The sequence below is a fragment of the Plasmodium vivax genome, chromosome 10 (assembly GCF_000002415.2).
Source record: "Plasmodium vivax chromosome 10, whole genome shotgun sequence".
Classification (NCBI taxonomy): domain Eukaryota; phylum Apicomplexa; class Aconoidasida; order Haemosporida; family Plasmodiidae; genus Plasmodium; species Plasmodium vivax.
This window is the reverse complement of record NC_009915.1, coordinates 389,714-417,340: the sequence shown is the minus strand read 5'-3', so window position 1 is coordinate 417,340 and position 27,627 is coordinate 389,714. Positions and strand designations below refer to the sequence as shown.

General features: G+C 43.6%; 1 protein-coding gene across 1 annotated transcript, besides 16 other annotated features; it reads left to right on the top strand.

The window, feature by feature from the left end:
* Nucleotides 1-172: 172 nt before the first annotated feature.
* On the top strand, nt 173-27,541 carry PVX_080130 (hypothetical protein, conserved; the record flags this gene model as incomplete). Its single annotated transcript, XM_001613684.1, has 4 exons — nt 173-286; nt 425-1,037; nt 1,293-19,429; nt 19,658-27,541. The coding sequence occupies 4 exons, from the start codon at nt 173-175 to the stop codon at nt 27,539-27,541; spliced, it is 26,748 nt and encodes an 8,915-aa protein (XP_001613734.1).
* Nucleotides 6,488-6,515: a microsatellite.
* Nucleotides 8,932-8,955: a microsatellite.
* Nucleotides 9,677-9,712: a microsatellite.
* Nucleotides 10,626-10,677: a microsatellite.
* Nucleotides 13,236-13,291: a microsatellite.
* Nucleotides 13,835-13,878: a microsatellite.
* Nucleotides 18,794-18,937: a microsatellite.
* Nucleotides 19,614-19,640: a microsatellite.
* Nucleotides 19,848-19,886: a microsatellite.
* Nucleotides 20,093-20,118: a microsatellite.
* Nucleotides 20,744-20,822: a microsatellite.
* Nucleotides 20,822-20,845: a microsatellite.
* Nucleotides 21,486-21,536: a microsatellite.
* Nucleotides 21,649-21,674: a microsatellite.
* Nucleotides 24,523-24,617: a microsatellite.
* Nucleotides 25,176-25,198: a microsatellite.
* Nucleotides 27,542-27,627: the final 86 nt, after the last annotated feature.

The window sequence follows — 27,627 nt, the reverse complement described above, 5'->3', positions numbered from 1 at the left end:
TGTGGTGCGCGAAGTTAGGGGGGCTTCTGCGCAGGTCCACCGCTTGTTTGTTTATTTGTTTGTCTGCTCCTTTGCCTGTTTGGTTTGGTTTTTTTTTTTTTTTCCTTTTTTTTTTTTTCTTTTTTTTGTTCGCGCCCCTGGCAGATGACCCCTCAACGCTAATGTCGCCACAATGAATATGATAAAAAATATAATCAACCAATTTATCAAACTGTTCGGACAAGAGTACCTGGGGGAATGGGACGCCATACAAAATTTGACGATCAATTCTGTGACCTCCCCGGAAGTAGGCGCTCATTTGATGCGCAGCGTTTGCTCGAAGTTGTGGCACGCACACAGGAGTGAGATGTTGGCCACAGGAGTGCGCCCCTAGCCACACTTGTGAGCTACCGTAAATTTCCACCCCACCTACGCACCTCTACAGATCCTGCTGAAGAACGTCCCATTCCCAGAAAAACTATTCGAACTGGCGGAGCTGCCCTTCGAAATAATTTACTCCAACATAAAAAATCTGCGCATAAAATTTCTATGGTCATCCATTTTTTCAAATAATATTAGCCCCATAAATATTTACGCCAATGACCTGTTCCTGGTTATAAAGTTTTCCTACCCAAGTGTGTGGGACACGAACAAAATTATGAATCACCAGTACAAGTTGAAAAGGACGAAACTGGAAAAATGGGACAGCATTAACATATCCAAGGAAAAAAAAGAAGAAAATTTTTTAAAAGCATTGCCAGTCAAACTAGTCAACTCGCTAAGAATTTTAGTGGAGAATATCAAAATCGTATTTTTCGATAATTATATTCATAAAAATCCTTTTACGTTTGAATTTTTTATAAAGAATTTTAAGATAGACGAACTGAACAAGTACAACGTTAAGTTGACAGAGGAGGAAAAAAAAAACATCAAGAAGAACTTGCTAATTAACATATGGATAAGGATGATGGGACTTCATATTATTTACAAGGAGTATAAGAAGAAGATAAAGTACAAGAAGCAGGTGAGGAAGAAGAAGGCTGACCTGCTTCACAACAGTGAGAAGGTTGGTCAGGGTGTGACGAAGTCGAAGGGGGGAAGCGACGAAGGGAGAGGTAAGTACGGCCCCATAGGGGTCAAAAAAAAAAAAAAAAAATAATCATAAAATAAATAAAAAAATAACACCAAAGAGTGGACAACATAGCGGTGTCCAATGAAGAGAAGTTTTCCCTCTATTGTTATCCCCTCCGTGGAGACATTCCACTTCCACACACACATGCTCACGCTGACCACCTGCGTGGCCCACCTTGCAGAGGAATACTTCCTGACGGCCATCGAAAACCTGTTCAGCGAGAGCGCGAGCTCCGTGCACCGGGGCAAGAGGCACAGCTGGAGGAGGGCGAAAAGAAGGAGCTCCTTAAATAACCATGGACTGGCAAAAGAATTCCGTTCTTTCAGTGACTACGACATCGATGAGAGGATAAAAGAGGGGAACTTAAAAAAAAAAGTGCGCAGGCAAAGGCATAGCGGACAATTTGGCAAAAAAATCTCCCCAAACGAATCAGCGAGTAAGCAAAAAAATAAAAAAAAAGGAAAAAGTAATTACAACTTTGAAATTCCGAAACACGACTTAGGGTTCAGAATAACAGCGAAAGATGGGTTAGACATGCACGTCATTTTTAAGAAATATGACATGAAGGCACTGAGCGAATTGAAAAATGATTTGAAGTGTTTCAAAAATGTGGAGCTCTCCTTTGTTAAGCACATCCAGGAGAGCGTCGAAGATGACTTTTGCAATAATGTAAAAATAGAGGAAGAAGAGGAGCACGTGAAGGGGTCCTGCTACTGCTATAACTATGGCGGTAGTAGTCTAGCACAGGGGAACAACGATTCATTCTTCATTTCAAACAATCGAAAGAGGTACGAACCGAATGACGATCATGGTAAATGCGAATTGAGAAACTACGATGAAATAATGGAACGCAGCTTCAAGAATGACTACCCGCCCCTCTTTAGTGACATTTCTGCGTTTGAAAGTTTAAACGTCTTCTTTACCGCCTCCGCGTTGGACTCCTTTTACAATTTCATAAAGTACATCGAATTCTGGTTCCTATACAAAGGGGGGTGCACCAAAATTTTTAACATCATTCCGAGTATAGAAAAGTGTATAAAATATTCCGAATTGAGAAAATTAAAAAATGAGAAAAATTACGTGTATGACGAAGGGACGGAGGATTTTCTGGAACGGTTTGAAGCTTCATGCCCGGTTCACTTGCTAACCAAGTTGAGGATACTCTCCGATGAGTGTATATACAGCAAAGAATATTTTAACAACGCTCATTTGAAGAGAAGGGAGTGGAAGAAGTTGCTCTACAATTTTATTAAAAACCAGAAAGGGACAGCCACTTCTATCGTAAATGAAAACCTGGAGAAGTTAGACAAATGGTTTTCACACGACATGCTATTCAATTTGGTTCTTCCGAAAATTAATTTCACCTATATTCCCATCAAATTTAGCCACTTCAGCAATTCCAGTGTAAAGTATAATAAGTGCCTCCTATCCTACACGCTAGCTTGTTCCTTCCTATTTAAGCAGGAAAAACTGTCCACCATAAAGAAGAAGATGGGCATCTATTTTCGCAACGTTGATGTGCATTCCCTGTTTGTCCTTTTTAAGAAAAATAAAAAATGTGTGATGAATAGGAAGAAGTACTGTATTCACTATGTGGAGAAATTGCCCATGAGAAACTTCTGCCTTTACCATGAGCCGAATGGCAACAATGTAAGCTTTTACCATTGGGGGCACCCCAATGTGGAGGACGACTGTGTTGACTCGCTCGAGAGGATACATTCCAAGGAGGAAAGAATTATAGAGAAGAATGTCGGGCATATGATAAGTGGTCTAAACAGGCAGGGGGGCACACAGAAGGGGGTACCCCTAGAGGGCGCGGATTGCTACGCAGCAAGTGGAGCACCGAACCTGGGGAATATCTTAAGTGGGGACCTACCAAATGAGACTACTTTTCTCTCCAACGCGGCAGTCAAGCAGAGTAACAGCGCCAAGCGGAGCAGCCTACCGCAGGGAGATCGAAATGGTCATGAAAATTACCTCAAAGCGCAAGGCGAAAGTGTGAGTGGGAATTTCTACAACTCTAGCAATACGGGGAGCGACCTGGATGGCAGGGATTGCATGAACACCTTTAAGAACTACAACATGTGCAACCTCTTTGGGAGGGGGTACTTTGGCGAGAGCCACCCCCAAGGGGAGGAAGCAGAAAAAATCCAAGTCGAAAATTTTAGAAGTTTTGAAAATGAATGCATCAGGAATGAGTGTGATGAAGGGAGAGGCAACATCATCAGCGGCAACAACATGAGCAGCGGCCCTGCCAATATGAACAACAATCGAAACGCCTTCTGGAAGTTCATTCTAGGCAAGCAGAAAAAAGAAACCCTAGACAGGGTCAACAAGCAGAATGCCCAACCCATTGACGACACCAATTTCGATCGAATAATTAATAACCAGGCTGTCCTAATCCCAAACAGTCTAATCATCCTCATTAACGATTACTCCAACAATGTGAGAGAAATAGACATAACCATTTGCAAGTACGTAATTAATGTTAACAATTTATTGCCGCTGCTGAACTTCATCCCCACGAACAACACCTGCCTTGAGCTCTTCCTCAAATATGATAATTACATTGATAAGGATGTCATCGAATGTATTTGCCTATGTATAAGTAAAAGCGTAAAGAAGAAGAAAATTCTGCGTCTTCGCATGGATGAATTGAAGTTCTTTTTTTTCCACTCCTCTTATGTGCAAAATGAAGTGGTTAATTTGAGAAGCTTCCTCAATAAGACCAGGCGAAAGAGAAATGCTCTGGGGAACTCGGGCTGTCAAGAGAAGTTCATCGAACATGACCTTCTTCTCGATCCGTTTAAATCTTTAGCGGATGAGAACCAAGGGGAAACGAAAATGGAAGGCAGAAAATTGCATAAAGGGGATATGGCCACGGAGAGAAGTGACTACGTAGAAAAGAACCACAAAAAAGGGGATATTACAAATAGCTGTAACCACCGCTTAGAACGCAATAACAACGATAGTACTAGTGGGACGACCTCCAGCACTTGCGAACAATCGGAGGAGGACCCAGAAGAAGACGAGCTGGAAAGCAATAGGAGGAGTAACACCCACAGGAGTAGAAGTCTGGACCATTTTGTGAAAACGCAAGAAAGGGACATAACCAACATACATAACATCATTTTTAACAACCTCTTTGTTGCGCAAACGAATGTCTATCATACGAAAGTGAACAACACGTTTTCGTATCTGCGGAAGAGGAATTTCCTTTACTCTGTTAGAAGCAGATATTATTCCTTTTTAAGGAGGTACATACAGTATAATAACAATAGGAATAAGGTGAAGAATAGAAATTTGCTGTCAATTGGAGTTTTCGGCCACGTGAGAAATTTGTTCCTCTTCCAGGACAAGACGGATAAGTTGCTTTATCTGAGCGCAAGCGGGGTGGATGTGGACCACATTTTTCACTCTTGCTTTGTCGATGTGAGGAGTGGCGACAATTCGATGGATCACAGGGATGCTGAGAAAGGGGCGTTGGACGGAATGCATTTCGAAGGAGACCCGGGCCAGGTAGCCGCCGCCACCTCGCCAGTGGAAAATTGCGGCTCCGCGGATATGGCAAGGAATGGCCCAGTTGGAAGTATCACCAGTTGCAGCGTCATCAGCAGGAGTGACCACTGCGGGGGGAACTCGCCCGGGATGACCCCAAATGAAAGGAACAAAACGGCTCTTGTTAGCATAAAGTCAGTGAAGCTGAAAAAGAATGACAACGTGGTGTCCCTCACGGTGAATCTGCTAAACTGCAGCCTGAACGAAATCTGCGTGTCGCTAATAGGGATACACAAGCAGGTACTCCCTTTGGAGCACGTCGATTTGATAAAGGGAAGAATCAGCAAACTGAAGAACATCAAGCAGTACCTCCTTTCCAGCAATAAAAACACGATGCACTTGAAGAAGATTAACGTGACGAATGACTTGCTCTACAATATGTTAAACAGGTACTTCAAGACAAACCACATGGTGAGGGAAAAGCACACCAACAGTGGCAGCACTGCGGAGAGTAACGAAAACGAGTTGACGGTTAACAAGAACTACGAGAAGTATATAAAAAAATTGGTCATCAAAATTTTGGACCATGAAAAAATTCTGTACAATAAAGAAGACTTTGAAAAAATATTTTACATGATTTTGAGGAAGAGAGTCACACAGCAGGGTAGGGGGGGTCCCTACCTGGGGGGCAAAAGAGAGGGTCTTCCAATCAGTAAGACGCCCGGTGGGAGGGGGACGCTCGTTAGCCACAACTCGGACATGCTGCACTCCTTCAGCAGCAACAACGACATTGTGCAAAATTACTACACCTTGCGCGGGGAGAGATATGCCAACCTGACTGGCACGTCCAAATCGTTGGAGCGGGAATACCACACCTGTAAGGAGGACACCCTGATGAGCGGCCCCGAATGTGAGGAGAAGTCGGACGGGAAGTTCGGCGAGAAGTTCGGCGAGAATTCCGATGAAAATTCCGATGAAAATTCCGATGAGAATTCCCATTCGTACCACAATTCGAATTTCCTCCACCTGGAGGGCCGACGAAATTCCTACTTCACCGACTTTGAAGGAAGCGACCAAGGTGGGCATAAAGCGAAGGACCATTCGGGAGCGGCCAATCAGGGGGAGAAACCATTCATGAAAGAGGCGAAGGGAGATTGCAAAAACATCAATTTGATGAAGCCATCCAAAAGGTACAACAACGAACAGTGCAAGTATATGAATCTGAGAGACCTCTTCAATTTTGAGGAGGTCCTAATCGATACAGACAAAATAATGGGCGATGAAATTTTCATTCACAGTAGCACATCCAATGTGGAAAACTCACAAGTGGATTACCTGAATGGGAGGGATGTGGAGGAGAAGGACACCCCCCAGAAGAAGACTTGCCTTTTCTTCTTCCTCATAAGCAAAACTAACATTGCCATTAGTAACAAAAATGAAGGCATATTCAAAATTGTGTGCAACCACTTTATGAGCGAGTTGACTCATATGGATGGCTCTCTAAATTTATCTTTGAAAATGAATACTCTGTACTTTTTCTACGTCCTCACCGTTTCGAGGAAGCCCAAAGGGGGTAACCTCCCCAAGGAGAGCAGCGAAAAGGCGGCCAACATATTTGATGAGGATAAAATTGCAGACATGCGAAATAATACGTGTAAAAAATATGTCATCTTAACCGACTCGATAAGCAACCTGTTGAGTGTTTCCAAATCAAGTCTCAAAAAAAAAAAAAACAACAACCTCTTTAGTCAGTATGAATGCATTTTGGAAAGAAAAAAATTTAAACTGTTCATCGACCACGACAAGAAGGTGAAGAGCCCCAAGCCCCAGCTGCATTTGGACGTACACATAGACAAAGAGAAGAACAAAAAAACTGTGAAAATAACGCTCACCAATTTCAACCTTTTCTACAGCTCCACCTTATTCGTTTTGCTAAACAGCGTCGTGATAAATTACTTTTTAACCTACATCCAAGAGAAGGAAAAAGTGAGCATTCTGCTCTGCAGGTATGGGACCACCTTGCGGAGGAGAGGCAGTCAGTCAAACCATGTGAAGCATGGCCCTATTAAGAGAGAAAAAAGGAGCGACGAAATGGTTGTTAGGTCCCTCGAGAAATGGGTAAGCAGCCACGAAGTGGTAGACACGCTGCGCACTTCCAGCAACGACAGTTTTGTGGACGAAACGTACGCAGACAATGACATCAACTATGACGTCTTTGATCAGAAAAGGAGGCACCTCGATGAGCTAAATGAGGATACCATCAATTTAACCAACAACACTTTTTATTACGACGTTTCGGAGAATGAAAATGGGCCGCAAAGGAACCTCCAAAGGAGCGCGCTTCATCAGAATGAGCAATGTGAGGGCGACCCCGTTTGTGATGCCTCAAGGGGGGGGGTACACAAAAATGGCAACCATCCAATGAGGAAAGAAGCGAGGGAAGAAGCGAGCAAGCATGCGAGCAAACCTGCGAGCAAAGGTCTGTACAACGATTTGTACTACCGCGAAAAGGGTGCCACTTCGGGGAAGGCGAAAAGAAAAATGACCGTGGATGACGCGTGCGGGGGATTCGCCCCGAGAAGGAGGTTCAACGACACGAGTGGCAACCTTCACGGGCTCGCTCCAGGCGTTGCCCCCCACGAGGATGCTATCCCGAGTGGTGTCAACCCCAGTGATGCTACCCCCCACGATAGTGTTGCCCCGAGTGGTGTTACCCCCCAAAAGGGGAGAAAGAAAAATCTCAGTTTTTTAAAATCAGACACGAAGCGAGACGTCATCTGTGCAGGCATCTCCTTTGCGCAGGAAGATCCCCCAGAGTGTGAGCAGAGCAAAGGGACCCACGAAGGGGGGTTCACAAATGAAGATAACAACTTAGCTGCACAGTGTGGAAGTGTGGCAAACGAGCGAGCTTCCAACAGTGCCCATCCTGACGAGTCAGCGAATAATCGTGACACTCCTCCGAGTGTAGCCAATTCGAAGCACGAACAGTTGGAGGTAGGGGGTGACAGTCGGAAGGAGGAAGTGAGCCAAAAAAATGTCAAATTGGACACTAATATAATTAGGATAAATACATTATCGAAGAACAAACTCGTTAGCCGCAATTCCAAACGAAGACGCAGCACCAGAGAAGGGCATGACGTTACCGAAAATATCCTGAGGAGGAACAAAAAAGTGTATCATGCAGTTGCTCACCACCAGGGGGAAGCGCCGCCCTCTAGGAGGAGCACACACATTGGGGAAGAAGAAGAAAAGTCTCCAACTAGTGCAGAGATTAACCTGTTTGTGTGCTCAGAGAATGTGAATATATGCTATCTCATTAACTACCACCGGTTCAAATATGTCTACAAGAAGAACCACAAGGTGGACGCCTACATGAATGACTACGTCAACTTTATTGATAGCTGCTCCAATTTCTGCAAAGAGGAGAAGAAGGAAGGAGAAAATTTTGACCACATTGGAATTATGAACAAGGATCTCTACAATTTGAATTTAAATTTTCTCTTCAAACTGGAGTATAGATGCACACAAAATAGGAAGAAGTCCATCAGCGCGTTCTTTCCCTTTCTTTATATTATCCTGATGAAGAACTGCAACTACGTCATTTCGCACTTAACCATCGTGGATGTTAAATTAAGTGCTCACTTTTTGTGCAAACGCGGGGAGGAAGAAAAAAAAAAAAAAAAAAAAAAAAATTATTTGCAGAAAAAAAATACCCTACAAATGTACGACCAGGCAATGTTGAATTATTTACCAGAGCAGCGACCCTATTTCGGCCAGGGGGAGACTTCTGCTGGGGGGAAGTGGAAGGCGGGCGGAATCGCACACAAAAGTTCGCACAGAAGTTCTCACCGAAGCTCGCACAGCAGCTGCGGCAATTTGAACCGGAGCTACCACGACAGGCTGAGTGAAAAACAGGACAGTAACTCGAACGAGGAAAACTCCCTCACGGACAGCTGCATAATAGCCAAGCACATGAACAGCAGCCTGTCCATCAACAAACGGATGTCCCACAGTAGGAGCCATGTGAACAACTCTGACTTGGGCTACGACCTAACGGTGAAAGGGGGGGTTATAAAGAGCGGGAAGGACCCATCGCCTGAACGATCCAGCGAGTGCACCAGCAATGGTAACGGGGAGCATGGCGGAGAGAGGAATACCCCTTTGCACCTCAGCGGGGGGATGAACCAAGCGGAATCCATATCCAGTGAAAGGCGAGTCAGCAAGCAGAAGTCCTACATGAGGTTTCTGTTTAATTATAAGAAAGCTGACCAGACGCAACCACGGGGCAGCGAAATTAAGCAATCTGGGGAAGGTGAACCGATTGCCACTTTTCAATGCAGTAGTGCCCACAGTGGCAGCATCACTAACAGCGTGTCGCACAGAAAGAACCTGCTCAAGCACCTAAATTCGGTTGTCAATTTTTTGGGAAAAAATAACAGCAGCTCGAAGCCCATACTGAAGAAGGAAAACCATAGCAGGAGTACGCTGAGCCTGTTCAGCTTCAAATCCCCCGCGTTTCTGCATAAGAAGGCAGGTCGATGGAACAGCAACACGTTGGAAGCTGTTCGCACAGAAGATCGTAACAACAACGCATCGTACGACTTGGGCAGCGTGAATGTACAAAGGAGTGAGTGCATCTCTGAGAGGGAAGGGAAAGACGGGAAGGATCAGAGGAAGGACGTCCTAAAATTTGCCCACCACAGCAGTGACAACCTTGTGAGCATTTCCCAACAAGGCAGTTGCCACCATGTTGGAGATGAACAATTCGGGGGAAATTCCACAAACGGGAGGATCAAAATGGTAGGCGGTCTGTCCAAATGTAGGACCTCCCTTGAGAGTGACCCCATAAATGAACGAGACGAATTTAATAAAAGAAGCCAAAGGAGAAAAAAAAAAAAAAAAAAAAAATCCCAATTAGAAGGAGACACAAAAAAAACAGCCATGTGGAAACTCTCCAGGTGCAACCTCTCTGTGTATAACATAAACCTGTTCAGCTGCATCTATTTGAGACGATTTAAAAGAGGCAAGCAAAAGTACCTACAACCCCTGGTGTATAATTATAAGCATTCTAACGGGGCAAACTCATTTCAAGCGAATATGAACGAAAACGATTTTTACAATCCCTCCTTTGTACAAAACAGTTTCGAGATGTACGCCCATTTTAAGACCACCAATTATGACAAGCTAACAAAAAATAATTATGTTCTGGAGAGGGACTTAAAATTTCTAGAATACATTAACCAGGTATACAATTTGGAATGGTTCAACAAGTTTAATGTTCATCATTTGTATAACATCCACAGGATCCATTCGAGCGTTTCTAGATTTATGAGTCTGAATGGCAAAGGTAGATCGGACTGCGCCGCTGGTAACATTGTGTGTTGCTATGTGCCCATATTTTACAAGCGCATCTCAGCGTCTTACAGAAATGTCTACAAGTTTTTGCTACTCTCTAGGTACTACGAAAGTGCGCAGTACCTACCCAGGTTGTGCAAAAAGGGAGGAGTAGCGCATGCCAACGGGGGGGATGTTCCAAATGGGGGAAGCAGAAAGGGGGTGAGGAAACAACCCCTAGATGGGAACACCCTAAACGAAAGAGCTTCAGTGGTGCACCAAATGGGCAGAGAACATGTCGAAGTAAATACAAATGGTGCGAAGGAGACGCACAAGAGAGACACGAAACGGGGCGCGAAAAAGGCTAAACTGAGCAGCACTGATAAGCATGCTAACCGAAAGAAAGGGGAAAAGAAAAAGAAAGCACACATGGTTCGGGAGGACAATAAAACCTTCAAGGTGAAGAAGTTCCAGAGTCTCTACTATGAGGAAGAATTAGAAAAAAAGAGAAAGAGTATAGGAACTGCCAATTTCACCACCCCCTCGAATGACATAACCAACGCAGGTGGAGCGGAAGAGGGAAAACCATTTTACCGTGACGATGGGAGTGATTTGTTCGAAAATGACGAGAAGGTAGCAGCCCCGGTGGAGAAGTGCCCCCTACCTTGCGATAACAATTTTAACAGCTTTAATAACTACTTAATATATAAGAGGGACTTTCGAAAATACAACTCTTGGAAGGAAAACCACCTGTATGTCTCTCTGAAGGAGGTAGAATGCCACGATCGAGAGAGGCACAACCGGGGTGAACTCCCAAAGAGAAGCGTGAACAAACATGGGAGCAAAAGTAGGAAGACCAAAAAATGCTTCAATTTTTACATTCACATGTACGCCTCTAGCATTAACCTAGACCCATACTTCATCTCGACGTATAACTTTTACCTAGTCAACAATTTAAACAAAAATTTAATTGCATACGATATTAAAGAAACGAAGGATTATTTCGTTCATAAGTATAAGCAAATGGAGCAATACTACAGGCAGACAGTTGGGTGGAGCGAGCATTTGGAGAATGGGGGAACCGAATCCACGGCAAGTTCGTCGGCGGATGAGGAGAAACCGGGAAGGGTAAAAAAGGTCCGTCTGCAGAAACGGCATAGGGAGAAGAATCTCCAGGGGGGCGGCCCCATCGGACGCGGTAGCATCTACGATGAGGAGCTATCGCGGCAAGATGCGGAGGGGGGAAAGCCACCCGAGGGGCAAGCAACACGTGAAGGGAAAACCACGCAGGAAGAACAAACCGCACACGAAGAGCTGTTCTCCTTCAGCCCGCCCAAAACGCTAAAACTATTCCGCCTGATGAACTCCCTCAACAACCTTACGAACAAAATTAAAGAAAAGCTAAAAAACAACAAGGTCATAATTAACGTGGACGTAAAAAACGTAGACGTTAATGTGCTTGACTGCTCCTACATCTACGAGAGCAAATATTTGCTAGTAGACCATGTGCACCCCTTTTACAACAACCAGTATGTGTACATGTCGAAGGAGGAGTACGAACGAATTAGGAGGAAAAAGGGGAACCACTCCAACGACTTTTCAAATCTTGACTCGATGGAAAACAAGCATTTTTCGAGCACAATTAATAAGCTCATCTTCAATAGGGTTACAACATATTGTAAGGAAAACTCGTTCTACATCGTTTCTATTAATGCCAGCAAGGTGAAGAGGATTTCTATACAGCTCTACTCCACAGTCATACTGAACAATCTTCTAAAGCAAGAGAACGTGAATGACGTGCTGAGCGTCATTGTGTACAACTACAGAATGAAGTTCTCTAGCCTTAAGCTGAAGAAAGTGAGGAACATTACGAAGGGTGGGAAGCAAGACATAAGGAATATCCTCGACGAAATGGGTCTGGGCGAAACGGAAGGCACTACGAAGAGAAAGAAGGAAAAAGGTAGAAGAGGAAAAGGGAGGAGGTGGAAGCCCCAAAGGAACAGCCCCCTCAATGTGTACAAACAGATGTCAAGGAGCTATAAGGACAGCCTAAATACGTACAGCTCCCTCAACAAGGACAGCTTGATTGAGCGCACCAAGAATGTTCTCTACGATGATGTGGTAAGAAGCAATGGAAAGCAGCATAACTTGGGGTGGTTCGCGAGCAACGACTCGGCTGAGGGGGGGGCATCCTTTATACCCACTCCCCCAACTGCGTCCTCCTGGTCGTCCTCCGAACCTACAACGGTGCCGTTGTCCGAAGCGTCATCCGCATCCTCATCTGTTGCCACCTCCGTGGCGACTTCTCCGGTGAGCTCTGCCCAGTCCACGTCGATCAACTCCCTCCTCTCGTACGACTCAAACGTCGAAAAGGCAGTCCCGAAAATGTGTACCGAAGTGCAAAAAGGGAGGAGACACAGATCGACATGTGAACCCTTTCGCCCATCGGAGAGGAGAAAACTAAAAGAGGCCGCTCTGCAAATAAGAAGACACAGGAGAGAGAGCAACAGCTTCTCCGACAGTATTTACACAAAACATTCCACCTCGCTAAGACAGCAGATGGAACAGTATAATGATGAGAATGGAAAGACGGTAAGTTTCCACAACTTTTGGACCGCAAGCAAACACAACTTAGATGACTATGCAGAAAATGAGCGAAGAGTTAAGAAGAAAAAAGTGAAAAATAGATTTTATAACTACATTAAGAAGATATATAACAATATGACGTCCAAGCAGAAGAAGAAAAAACTATTCCTCAACAACATCGTAGAGAATAATAAGTGGTCCGTCAGTGTAGAAAATTTAATTTTCTATTTACCCCAGTTTAGAAGGGGCTTTAAATTTTACCTATATTTGAACAAGTTTATAATATACGACTATAACCAGATAAAGATATGCAGCAACATTTCTCAGTTTAGGTTATTCCTTGCGAGTAACGCAGAGAGGAGGTACCTCCAGCTGTGCAACAAAATAATGCGCACGTTTAGGCACCTGCACCTCAATAGAGATTTGCTGAAAGGAAACTTGAGGAGAAAAATTATACTACAAAAAATGAACCACGAAATATATAATAATCAGCTCTATGTGATAGCAAATGAGGGGGTAAACAATATCGATTTCGTTTTGGATGTGAAAAATACGAGACTTACTTTGCACAACCAGACAACCATGGACTTAGTGAACTACTTCACCGAGCTCTCCATCAGCATCTTTTCTTTCCTCTATGTGTATTCTGTGTACCCGGAGGTATCCTTCTCCTCCGTTTCTCACCTGACTTCCTGCATGAACGTAGACAATTTTCAGAAGGGGCTCCTCCTGTATAACAACCTGCTGAAGAACTACATCGGGACTTGCAAAAGTGGGAAGCCCCAGAATGGCGGCCCCGTGAGCATCTCGCGCAGCAACAGTAACGGGAGCAACGTCATCAACAAGAAGAACTACAATGCGCCTTTCGAAAATGCGTGCGACATGGTGGACTTGGAGGGACCCCTCTTTGGGCAGTCCCGCAGTTGTGAAGACCCAAACGGAAGTGATAACAATAGTGTTAACAGCCTGGACCGCGCGGAAATAGCAAAGCGAAGTGGAAAGACCAACGTAACGCTAGAGAGACGACAAAAGAGAAGCGAACAAGTAGAGCATAACAACTTCGCTCACGCGCGCTATGCCAAAAAACCCACCGACGGAAGCGAACACGCCTCGGACATTAGCAACATCAACATGCTGATGGAAAAAATGATTTCCCACAAAAATAAAATAAATTATAAGTACCTAATTATGAACAAGTTTGAATACCAAACGAAGGCCCACAACTCGCTGAAAGAATTGCAAGACAAAAATTACTACTTCCTAGCGTTTGTAAATAACAATTTGCTCTTCTTCTTATATTTCTACACCAAGTATAAAACAGTCCTGAATTTCGTGTCCACTGAGGAAGTGTTCTGTCTAAGACCCAACTACGTTTACCCTATCAGACGTATTAAGCGCAGCGCACTGGTGAAGGCCAACAGAATTTGCGAAAATATAAGAACGAAGAAGAAGTTCATTCATGTGGGCAAGAAATATACGCAGAGGGAACAACTCAAAGTTTCTACCTCCAAAATAATGGAAAAGAAAAAAAAAAAAAAAAAGAGGAAACTCAAAAAGTATATCAGGTGTAATAAGCAGGAGGGGGGACACAATGCAGATAGGAAGGTGAACCCTTTGTATGAACCCAACGTAAGCTCGCCTCTCTGTTGGAAAGAACTTTCCTACCGTCCTGGGGAGAAAGAAACGAAAGGGAAAAGGGAGCCCTTCCCTGTAAAGCACCTCAAGGTGCAAAAGTACAACACTCACGATAATACAAACACGGTTTATATAAAAAATGAACGTGAAGAGATCATTCCGTGTACCAGCTTAGGCAGCTTGAGAAATCAAAAGACGATTGCAAAATCTGGGTCCATTATTTTTGATAAGATGTACAATGACGGAGCGGAGGAGTACAAGAAGAAGGAAGATGCCAAGGAGGATGTCCACGAAGTTAAGGGCTTTTCTACCAAATTAAAAACTACCATAAGGAAATTTTTTACCCGAAAGTTATCCTCCCACGTGTTGGGGAATAAGAACCACGGGGGTGACAAAAAAAGAGACAGCATGTCGAACACATCGAACGAGATATTCTCCACGGACTACAACTCAGTGTTGAATAAGCAAAGGGACAGCTCCGACGTCAGCTCGGCAAGCAACCACTTAACTTCATTCAACAATGTGCAATTTTTTCGAAACAAATGCATTTCCTTAAGGATGAAGGTGAGCCTATTTGAAACGTGGGTTATCCAAGAAGATCTGTTCAATGTGCACGATGAGAGGAAGAGAAATGTACGGGTGAGCTCATTTATGAAGAAGCAAAAAAAAAAAAAAAACTTTTTTGTGTCCTCCTCTCTAGACAATCATAAACCACCAAAGGGGGAAAAACAAATGAGAGGCAACAGACGATCGAGCAAAAATATGATAAGTGAATCGAACAGCTATGGGGATGATTACCTCTATGAGCAAGTGGAGGAAGCCCAAAAATTGAGCATCAAATCTGTTAGTTCCACCAACTCTGGCAGTAACGTAAATATCCTGAACATTTTGGAAAAGTCCAAAAATTATTTCAACACATTTATGAATAAGAAAATCAACAAGCAGATTTTTTACCTTGCCAAAAGGAGGGCCTCCAAAAATGATTTCGAAGATTTTACCGAAAATGCTAAAGCGGTTATTAGGAGGAAAAAAAATAATGTTAAGGGGAAGGAGCTGCAAAATAGTATGGTCAGACTGAACGTGGGGAATAGCGCCGATTCCCTCATCGGGGTTGACTCCTCCTCCCTCAGTGACTACACCTACCGTAAGGACAAAGCGATGTCGCTCTTTTTAGGCAACTCAAATAGTAATATGAACATTTATGCTGATAGGTATGTTGGGGAGAAGGACCTCTTTAAAGCCCTGGCAAATCGGAAGAGGAAAAAATGGAATGAGTACCACAAGTGGAAGAAGAAAAAACAAAAAAGGAAAAACATAAGAGACAACAATAGGAATATATGCCTCTCCGTCATTTTCAGTGTAGACACGCATTACAAGGAACAGAACAAATTGGACTCCTCAAAGTTTAAGATAGAACTGAATAGCTTAAACATCATGTTGGGGAAGTGCTTCAATTTTAGCGACATTTATGACCAGCTGAAATTGTACAGGAGCGGCAACAATTTCAGGGCATCTGTCTACGCCTCGGGAATTCTCGATGTAAATCACCTACATGACGCCTCCAACCGGGAGAGGAATTACGCGTACGTGAAGAAATTTCCCAATCGAAAGGACAAAGTGGACAGCAGCGAAATGGAGTACGCCTTTTATGATAACACCAACTTTTATAATATATACTACCACGAGATGAGGGATGTGAGGATGGCCAGGCGGATGATCAGAAGGGGGAAGCGGAGTGGTGGCAAAAGCGGCAAAAGCGGCAGGCGCAGCGGTCATCGCGTTCCGCACGGTGATCTCGCCCATAGAGGGGGCATCCTCACTGGAGAAGTCCCCAGCGATGGAGCAATCAGTGAGGAAGAGCAGTCGGGCGGATATGCAAGCGGTGGAGAGATTACCGATGGGGACATAAGCGATGATCTTTCCTACGAGGCAGCAAATGAGCGATTCAAAGCGGCAAAGAAAAGCATAACGTTCAGCTCTACGCGCGAGGGGGAGTTCTCCCAGCACGCGGGGAAAGGGCGCCGCAACTTTGCAGAGGATATGTCCAAATGGGACAGCTCCCAGTTTTACGGCAACCTCGCAGGAAAGCACACCCGGGAGAAGAAGGCACTATCGAAAGAGAGCAACCTGTTTATACTGAAGAATAAGAACAAAATTATTTACAAAGACAAATTTAACATTTTTTTGAATCACAACAATAACATGTTTATGCCAAACATTAAGGACGAAAACGACTGGCTGCTAAGCATCAACAGTGTGCATTTATTTGCAAATAGGCTAAGCGCGAAAAGATCCTTCAACGTGAGTTGCCACGAACTGCTCATCAACTTAACCATAGACAATATAAAGGAGCTGTACAAGCTGCACACCAATTTTAGCTACAATATTTACTACGCAGGGTTTTACAGAAATTACCTTTCCTTTGTGAGCAACATTTATGTGCTTCCATTTCTGCATAAGGATAAAAATTGTACCGAAAAGTCAAACGAAAAATTGAAGATAAATGGGGTGTACCTGAATAGCATGAACAGGTTGAAGGCTCTGGGTAAGAATACTCTACACAGCAAGTTTAAGGTGGCGAAGCGGGGGAATTCAGCGGGCAGGAGTTTGCCTGGTGCCAAATATGCCAGAAAATGCTCCGACTTGTGTGATAAGTACGCAGATAGCGGTATTAAGAGCTTATGTGGAAAGAGGGAAGACCCGTATGGTGCTCTCCCCACTGGGGCAGCCCCCCAAAGGGATGACGGGATGGAAGAAGTGGACGGATTAGACGAAGTAGAAGAAGTACACAGAATGGATGGAGTGGGGGGACCCCCCTCAGAGGCCACCCCGCCAAACGGCAGCAACGCACTTGGCCTACTATCCAAAAAAAGGGAAGGCGTATTAATAAAAGACAAGTCCCACTGCAGAAACAAGTGTATCTCCTTTAACGACATGAACGAACTAATTGGAGAGTCTGACGAAGAGAGGAAGGAGGTAAAATCGCAAAAAAGGGAAGAGCCTGAAGGAGATGTGTACAACCTGATTAGGGAAAAGACGTTACTCGTTCACGACATGGAGGAAGATGAAAATTACATCAACAATGATATCACGACGATGTACACTGTACGTAAATATTTCCTCATTAAAAATTTTAATATATACAAAAAAATGGTCCATTATTACGCAAAAATGCAGCCTTTTATCGACTTGGAAGAGAGAAACAACAAGTACGCTGAAATTATTCATACGTTGAAAGAGACTTATGTGAAGATAGAACAGTACCGGGAGAATCTTTACTACCTGTACAGTCAGCTATTTTCCATCATTAGAAATATTAACGACGAAAAAAACATCATATGCCATGGACTTGTATTCCTAAATCTGCTTAATTGTCTCTACTCATATAGCAATAAATATGTCACCAATTTGTTTTACTATTTGTTCGTTTTTTCAAAATATAATAAATTTGCAGATTATCTGTGTAATATACAGAAATATTTTGACTACAAATATTTTACCTACTTTACCAATAAAATTGGACATGTGGATGCTTGCCATGTTGGAGAAAGGATGAGTAAGGAGCTTGCACATTCGGTCAGCTACAATAACAGTGGGGTGTCCCCTCATGAGAAGGACGTCTCCATGCTACCCAACAGTGGAGGTAGCCCCATCATGAACGAGAATTTTGCTCTACAGAAGGAGATAAACGAGAATATTAAGAAGGAGGAAATGCTCAAAGAGAACGAAGTGTCCAAAAAGAATTTGTCATGCTTCATCATTTCTGCACTTCTCTACCTCTACCAGCCGTACATGTACAGACATAAAAAGTGCGCTCCCATGACAAATAGGAAGAAAAATAATTTGAAGAGAATGTTCAAACGGAAGCAGCACATTTCGTCCCTCTCGGAGGAGGATGGTCTGCTGCTTCGCCGCAACAGCGCCTTTTACGAAGTAGACCATAGGTACGAAGCGAAGCATACACATGTAGGGAACCAAATCGGCCGCGAAATGACCGCCGAACTGAACGATATGTGCAGGATGGACAACATAATGGAAGAAAACCTGCCGACCAACTTGGACACACTCAGCCCAAATGAAGGCAAAGAAACGGAAATAAGGAAAAACAAATCGTACATGTTTCACAGGAAAGGAATAAAAATAAAGATAAAAATTCGCGTAAACAATGTGTGCCTGAAAATACACCAGCTGAACAAGGAGAATATATTAACGCTAAATCTGTACGACTTGAGTTACTACATGTTTACCTGCCTCTATCAGTATCATTTTTTTTTTCACAAAACGAATGAACATGTTGGTTTTTACCTGAACGACAAGGTGGAGAAAATTAAATTTGAAGATATCTACGCCATCACGGAGAAGGGCGAAATGAAGAAAAGGGTGAACAGCAATTTGTATATGGACAGTCTATGGTACGAACTGTCCGCTGAAGAATCCGCCATTCAGGATGACCTGTACAACTCCCAATGGGGAAATAAAAAGGAGAAAAAAAACAAAAATTGCATTAAAATGCACCTAACTTTTAAAGTAGGCTTAAAAACGTATGACAATATGTACAACATTCAGGACAACATAATCAACCCCATCACATTTAACTTTCTAATTAACGAAAAATTTAAGTATTTCCCCATTTTGCACATCCACTTCTACACCACGAGCGTTAACTTGAACGTCACCACGTCGTTCCTCTATTTGTACAAGTACCTTTACGCAAATTTAAATTTTAAGAAAGACTTCAACGATGTGAAGAACTCCAACATTGAGATTTACAATGATCTGCACTCAGAAATTATCATTTTTTACAAAACGAGGACGAAGAATAACAACTACACGTGGAAGCTGAACATCATAGACAAGAACGAATACCACCAGTTTCCGTGCGAGTGCCTCTACTTTTGCATTAACAAGAAAAAGGAGAAAAAGAAAATGAACTCTGAATTTTACGAAATGAACAAAAATTCCGAAGACTTCATTATCACCAATGAACACGACTTGAATAGCGTTTTCAGGGACATCTGCAAAATTGGCTTTAAAAAAAGGAACCTCCACAACTCGGTGGCCAAGCATGAGAAGCACCTCCTCTATGACAACACGCAGAGCGTCTATGACATCCTCCATCAGTTCACCTACCGCATGCCCTTCCTCTACAAGAACCACGAAAACGACAACAAAATTATCAACATAATAAAGAAGAAGCCCTCCTGGATTTACATCGGCGTGCTCTACACGGACGATTTGTACTCGCGCGCGTACAAGGTTCCCAATGTAAGGGCGAGTGCTGCGGAGCGAAGAGCGCAGCGGAGTGAACAGCCTTTTGCGCGATGCCTCTCGCCAACCGTGCAACCATTTTACGCAAACGCGAAGGATCTTTCCTCATACCAATGATACTGATACGCTATGTCTTTTCATCCCCCCCACGTGGGAATGCATTGCACCTTTTTACAACATCTTTACAACATCTTTACGTGGTTCCGATTTCCCCCCCCCGCGCAGGTCAAGCACAACTTGCTGGTCGAGCCCGAAATCATAAGGAACAAGTGGTGCCTCTCCATAGGCACCTGCATACAAATCGAAAACAACTCGGGGCTGCACTTTAGAATATACAAGGAAGGCAAAACGAAGTACTTTTCGCGCGTAAACTTCAAGTGGAAGCTGAAGAAAAACAGAAAATCCAACGGGAACTACTCCGCGTGGGAAGCCTCGGATGGAGGAGCAAAAAATGAAAAGCATACGAGGAAGATCAAGGGGACCCTAAAAAATTACCACCACGATCAGCAGCATTATGAGCAGCATTATCAGCAGCATGACCAGCACAGTCACCACCATCATAATGGTAAGCATTTCACAGCCAATGTAGAAAAAAACAAGAAAAAGGAGAGATCGAAAAATGGAGACTACATAAACATACTGCCCTTCAGCAAGAGGGCCATTCCACTCTTCTGGTTGTACGATTGCAGTTTGCCATACATCAAAATACTCAGGAAAAAGGAGAAAAAATACAACATGAAAAATTTAAGAAAAAGCAATAAGGAAGATGAAAACTTAGACATCGAAGCTGTCCCATTTCATATCCTTTACAAATTACTAAATAAATATGCCCTTAATAATAATAACATTTACCAGAAAAAGCTAGACATATCCCCATGTGAAATAATTTTTAAAGGCTTGATCATGTTTCACTGCTTCGTAAAAGTTAAGGACGTGCCCACTCAGCATATAAAAGACACCTCCTACAATTACACCGTTGTGATAGAACCCATGGTCACCATAAAGAACAACCTACCAAACCCTATCACCGTCATTGTGAGAATGAAGAAGAAAAAGAGACTGTTCAGCCTTGCTAAGAAGAAGCAGGAAAATCAGGTGGAGGAAAAAATGCTGCACAAAACTAACTACGAAATGAATGATGACATTACGAAAATTTTGAAGAAGCAAGAAATGTTCGCCCTGGTGCCTCCTCATCACTATTGGTGCTTGCCCATCTGCACGCAGGCCTTTTACATGAAGGTGTTTTACCATGGCCTGCAAATAGAGAAGATGAATTTCATATATGACTACGCGAATGAGATTAAGGGCTACTACGATTTCAAGGACGTCAAGCTGCCCGACTGGAATGAGGCTTTCTACGGCGGTAATATCAACAGCGCGATGAAGAAGGGCGACCAGGGAAGCAGCGCGGGGGAGGGCAGCGGTGCAAACCGTCATGCAGATCGACACGCAGACCGACACGCAGATCGCCACGCAGACCGCCGCTCAACCCGCCGCTCAAATGATGACCGAACCGGCGGCAACAACGAAAGGAACCTGCTCAGCAACCACAACAGCAGCAATGGAGAGAGCGCGTGCAACATCAAGGAGGAGCACACGAAAAACGTGAACTACTGGCAGTACAGAAATAGAGGCGCGTCCAACGTGACGAGGGATAGCCGACTGCTGTACGACGAAATGATGAAGGAATTTCAAAACGACAGGAATGGAGAAAACGCCAGTTGTAATAGCCCCAACCCCCACAGAAAAAAAACGATCTACGATAATTTGTTCAGAAATAATGTAAACAATATGCAAAGCTTTGAGGAGGGTGAGGAGAATAACTACCGCGGAAGGAACAATTTCATGTACAATTTTTTGTACGCAACGGAAGGTTTTTTTCCCATTTATATGCCAACCACGGATACGATCACGTCGACCAAGGTGCTGAATCACAAGTTCGGTCTAATTGGGAACATCTTCTCCTATGACGAATTGAAATATATTTATTTTGAAAATAAAATAAGTCAAATGAATAGGAAGGTGTATGATAATTTACACATTTTTAAAAACATCACTGTTTCGGCTGATGTGTCCAGGAGAAAAATCGATTTTTATTTCCCCTTTTTTTTTGAAAACACTACAAATGTGTGCATCTACGTAAATAACAAGTTGTTGCCACCCAATAGCCGCTTATACATGACGGAAGAGGAAGCCAAAAGTGTCAGGATTAAATCTTACAAGCATGATTATGCAAACAATTTAATCCTCTGCAGTAATGTGAGCGGCAAAATTGACTGTACCAGGACTAACATGATACGGCCGCTAATCAATTTGGTTTATAGAAAAATCAACAGGAAACAGAAGGTACGATTTTGGGAAAAATATGAAGACAGGAAAAAGAAAAACAGCGGTATAATGAACGCGCCTGGCTTGGAAGACGAAGAAGAGCACACTCCTGGGGATGACGCGGATAGGGTGAAACCAGCGAGCAGCTTCAAACTGAAGGTATTGAGAGATGTCGACGACGGAGTGAAGGACAAAGACGATAATTTAATTAATGATTATGATGGCGAGGTGGACAAGCAAGACGCGAAGGAGAGGAAAAGCAAGAACAACATGAATGGCGCGAAAGAGGCGAACTATCCGAACGACGCCCACGCACTGGATTCCGCAAAATCTCTCACAAATGAAACAAACAGGGAAGAGAAGCAAAACGAACTGGGCGAACACCCCCCAGGGAAACCCTCAGAAAAGACAAACCAAATGCCCCGCTCGAAAAACCTAAGTGACACGTATTACCTACACCACAACAAAAATGACTTATATTATTGTAACTCCAAATTTTCTGAAATGTCAGCAGACCCGAATGAAGAGGCAAAGAGCAAAACGAATGAAACGTCGCCAACACACAAGTCGTATAAAAGTGCATTCAAAAATCTGCTCATGAGCAATAAAACCCTGTTTAAGAGGAGAAGAAAAATGAGTGAGAAATCTTCGGGCTCGAATGGCAATTTTAAAAAGATTAGAAAATTTAGATTATTTCATAAGCATGTAAAAAGAGACAAAATAAATGCAGAGCGAGAAGATGAAGAATATTTTGAACACATGGATGAGAGGGTGGAACCCTATGACCACGACGGGAATGAGGACTCCGCCGATAGCAGTTACTACGATGGACATGATAATGATAGCAAGTTGAAAAAGAAAAGTAAGAAGAGGAGAAAATTGAGGAGGACGAAATTTGGCTACTCCAGGAGGGGAAAGGGACACAAGAAGCTTTTCAGCAGAAATTTGTACTCATTGGACAAGTTTGGACATAAATATTTTAGCAAAGATAAGAAGAGGAAGAATGATGATGCGTCACCCCAGGGGGGAAGAGGCTTGCACGATTCCTTCTCTTCAGAAAATGAAAAACCAACAGGAGCTTTCCCCGCCTCGCAGGTAAGTTTTAGCATTTTCCACCTGTTTAAGGAGAAGGAAGAAACGGGGAAGTGCTCCGAATTTGACGAAGACATTTCCGACGATAACGCGAATGAGCAGATCGAAATGGAAAAGGAGGAAGACGAGGAAGCGGAGGAAGCGGAGGAAGCGGAAGAGGCGGAAGAGGCGGAAGAAGTGGAAGAAGCGGAGGAGGACGACGAGGTGGGCGAAGACGAAGAGGATGATGCGTTCCATGCGAGCAGCAGAAGGAAGACCAAGCACGACATTTTGAAGTTCCGCCTGATGAAGAAGAGAAAAAAGAGAGGAAAAAAAGGCGCACACGAAAATGAGCGCGAAAGTGAGCGAGAAAATGAAAGCGAAAAGAACAGTTCAAAGCTTAGGAAAGGGAAAAAAAGAACGTACAAGAAAAAGCGGTTCAAAATGACCCCTTTCTTCAGCTCCATCGAGAGGAGGCACAAGGGGAAGGTGTCCACTGCATCGGTCAGCCAAGCAAAGAGTGCAAAGTCATCCTCGGCAAAGTACAATTTGGATGGCAGTTCCTCAGAGAGTGGTAATTCCAACAAAATAACAGATAAGGGGAAGGCTTTTGAGGGAGGACAGAATGGAGGCGCCTCCCGCACGAGGGTGGCCTTCCGGGAGAGGAACCTGCACCCCAGATGGAACAGAAACGATGTTCAGGTAGGAGCTGTGGATGAAGCTGTGGACGAAGCTGGTGACGAAGCTGGCGACGAAGCTGGCGACGAGGCCGCTAACGAAGTGAACCACGAACCGGACGTGAAAAGAAGAATATCGCTGAGGGACCTCTCCAGAAATAAGAGAGAAAACAGAAAGTCGAAAATGAAGAAAAAGGACTTTTACGAAGGAGGGTTCCTATCCTTAGGCATCTGCGTGAGATATGCCGAGGAGCCATTTAACAAATCCAAAATTGTTACCTTTGTGAATAGCTACATATTCATAAATAGGCTTCCATTCGACGTGAAAATTGCTACCGACTCGGTTAGAAAATCAGACAGCATTTTCACCTCCCACAACGTAGCACTCCACTCAGATTTTAACAACGCGTATAAGGAAATGCTCCCTTTAGATGCCCTCACCGTCAGCAAAAGTGTGAATAACTTTAAATCGTTGAGACATCCCCTGGTGGAAAAAGACGTGTGCGCAATTAACGTGGGGGATGCGCCCAGGGGGAGGGAACTTTTCAAACTTGACGTAAGCAGGGAGCAAGTGGTAGACATGGAAGCCTTCCGAATTGGGGACACCAAAATGGAGGGAAGTACACCAAATGGGGTAAACGCGGCAAATGGGGTAAGCGCGGCAAATGGGGCGAACGCGGCAAATGGGGTAGATGCGGCAAACGCGACAATGGGGGGTGCTAGAAAAACGTCCAACATAAACAATAGCAGCTTTAACGACCATGGAGGGCACATCGAAGGCAGCAGCAACTTGATTGTGAATAGAAGCTCTGCAAATTACGACCATAGCGAAGCACTCACTGGGGAGGCCAACCTGACGGAGCAACCACATGGTGCGAACAGCAAAAACGCAAATGATGTAGAGGTGGCAAAGAAAAATGAGACGTACATAAGAAGCGGAGAAATCACAGCTTTCCACTACCACAGGAGTTACATAAAGATAAAGGACAGCAGCGAGGGGTACAGCTCGCAGCCCTTTTCCCTAATCCCGAAGAACGTCCCATCCAACTTCCAGATAGAATTATTCAACATGAATAAATCGCAGATAAATAATACGAACAATTTGCTGGTAGAAGTAAACGTATGTAGTGGCATTTTTGGAGACAAGCAACAATTGCCCTACACGTACAATGGCTACTTTTACATTCTCAGTTTGCCAGTTAGACCCAAATTTGAAATTATTAACGCCACGAAGTTTATCATAGCGTATGCGACGGATGTGAATAAGTACACAAAAAAATACATGAACAATAACTACGACACCTATTTGGGGAGAAGCACGAAGAATGGGGACTTTCCGGTGAAGATGATTTATCCGTATAGCTCCATTTACTACACCCTGAGGAACAACAACGAAATTGAGTCCTCCAAAATTGCCCTGAAAATTGTGGGCGTCCAGAAAAGCTCGTGGTGCATCAATTCGATCAACTCCTTCATTGACAATGTGGTCATGCTGCCTTACCGAGTGTACGGGGAGAATAAACTTTCGTCGGAGAAGAAGTTCAAGGGTAGGCGAAACAGCCACAAAAATGAAAAAGACGCATACTTCCTATCAAGTAGAAGGAACACACAAAAAACGCACCTGCAAAGTGAAGGGGGGAATGTCCATTTGGGGGAATTCCATTCGAACGATAGCTGCTCAGAGGTGGACAATGACAACCGCATTCTCAACGGGGATGGAGAAAAGGAAGAGGATGGAAAGAGAAGGCAGAAAGGCGAAAAGGATAACATCTTCCTAGGACATAACTTGGTGAACAAAAAGTTATACTCCTTTCTGATCATAAGAGATAATGGAAGCAGAGCAATCGTCATCACAGAAAAGTATAACCTAGCAAGGGAAATTGTGAGCACCAAAAATTTCAGTAAAATCCATAGGCTAATCGCCATAAGTAGTAGGAAAAAGATTTTACTGTCAAATAAAAACGTGAACAGAAAATACATGCTGGATTATAAAAAAATAAATTTTGTGTACTTCAACTTCCCAATCGTTCCAGTGATATACAAAATTAACATCCCCAGATTGACCGTCACGTGGATTCACAGACAAGACGTGATAATTGCCATTCATTTGACCAATTTGAAGTATAGTGGGCATATATACCCCAAGGAAATCATAAACTACGACGTAAATCACATGTTCACGCCGATTAACATTTTAAAAAGGAAGGAAGTGGAAGAATACGTTCAGTACGTTTTTCTCAACAGTTATGTGGACTCCATTTTCCTCATCGAGCAGATTCATATAGACCACTTCGTAAAGGGGGACATCCCCGTCATCCTGAAAAACACCAACATTGAGGAAAATGAAGACATATTTTTATACATTCACGTGAAGCAGTACTGTGTGGACTCGTTTAAGCAGGCGCCCATATATCAAAGCATAATGATTAAGATCTCCCCCATCAACGCGAATATCGAATTGTTGGTCATTGAGCAGTTGATAGAAATTATAGAGAAGGAAAAGCAGCTCTTGTTGCTGTACGAACGGGAAGACAAATCACTACCACCGCTGATTGCCACATCGGAAACGGCGAGAGGGGCCATTAATACGACGTTGAAAATATTTTCCGACGCGAACTTTCTCAAAATGGTGTACTTGGATGATTATATGAGGAGAAAAACGGAGAAGGACTTCATCCTGAAGAACAACCAAATTGTGAATAATAATATCATCTTGAATTCCACAAATAGGAACGAAAATAAATACAGGACTATACGTAACTATGAGAGGAAACACGTGAAGGAGAGCGAAGCTGAAATTAAGCGAAATGCCTACTCCTACTATTTTAGCTCCCCCAAAGCTAGGATGATCACACAAAATAGAATTATTAACATTAATAATATTACTGAGAAGATGTGCTCTGAAGATTCTACCAACAGCTCCATTTCGACCAATTTGAGTAGCAGAAATAAAGGCGCAAGCAATGTACATAAGAAAATATGCAAGATGTTGGTGGGATATTATAAGTACAAGAAGGTCCACAATTTGATCAATAACACCTACTACGATATTAACAACATGAATGATGAGCGTCTGTTACCAATAAAAATTCAGTACTTTAAAAATCAGAAGATTTTTATGAATGCATTTTCTTCTCACCTATTTTTACACCCAAATCCGAGGTGGATGGATAATAAGAGCAAGCCCGTATACATTAGAGAATTCAAAATTAACCCTATTGAAATTATTGCCTCCATAAGGACCTCTGAACACAGGATTTCGAGGAGAATACTACACATTGTGGATGCCCTACCTGTTGATACCCCCTCCATGAGAATACACCTCATTTCGCAAAAGAGGAATTATATCGTCTGTACATGGGATGGCCTATTCCAGTCTTTAAGAGTTTCTTACTTCAGACAACTCTTGAGGCAGTCCCTACCCAGCGCTTGGCTATCCAACCCCTTTGCCTTTATCAAAGGGTTCATAAAAGGAATCATTGCCCTCTTTAAAGAAACGGTCAGGGGAGTTAAAACCAGCTCGAACTGCTTCGACGGATTCATGTCCGGTTTTAAGTGTGGAATTATCATCCTTGTTGTGAACACCGTTGGGGGGTTATTCCAATCCCTCAGTCATATGCTAAACGTTTGCCATAAATTAATGGGGGGCTCAAGGCCTCGACCACCAAGTATCTTAGATTCTATAATTCTCGGATTTGATGGACTGCTTCTGGATACGTTTTACAGACCCTGGGTTTCGCTGTTCAATGAGCCGAAGATTTCTCTCAACAAAGGGAACAGCACTTTGAAAACGGTGTGCATCATAATCGGGTGTATTCTCAGGTGCGTGTTTGCTCCCATTTTTGGCCTGCTGAACCTTTTTGCCTCCATCACGGAGGGGTTTGCCAACACGCTCATCGGCGACTTTGAGCGATTCTCCCGGGTCCAGGAGCGCGCGGAGTTTGAAACGGAGAAGGTGCACAACGCGGTCGCCGCTATGAGGCGGGGCAAGAGCTTCGTGAAGAGGGCGCCCAGGCACGACAGGGGCGCGTAGGGAAGGAAGGGAGAGCGGCGAGAGCTGCGAAAGCAGCCAGAGCGGCATCGTCTCCAGTCCAACGATTGTGGCCGGAGAGGAGGCTC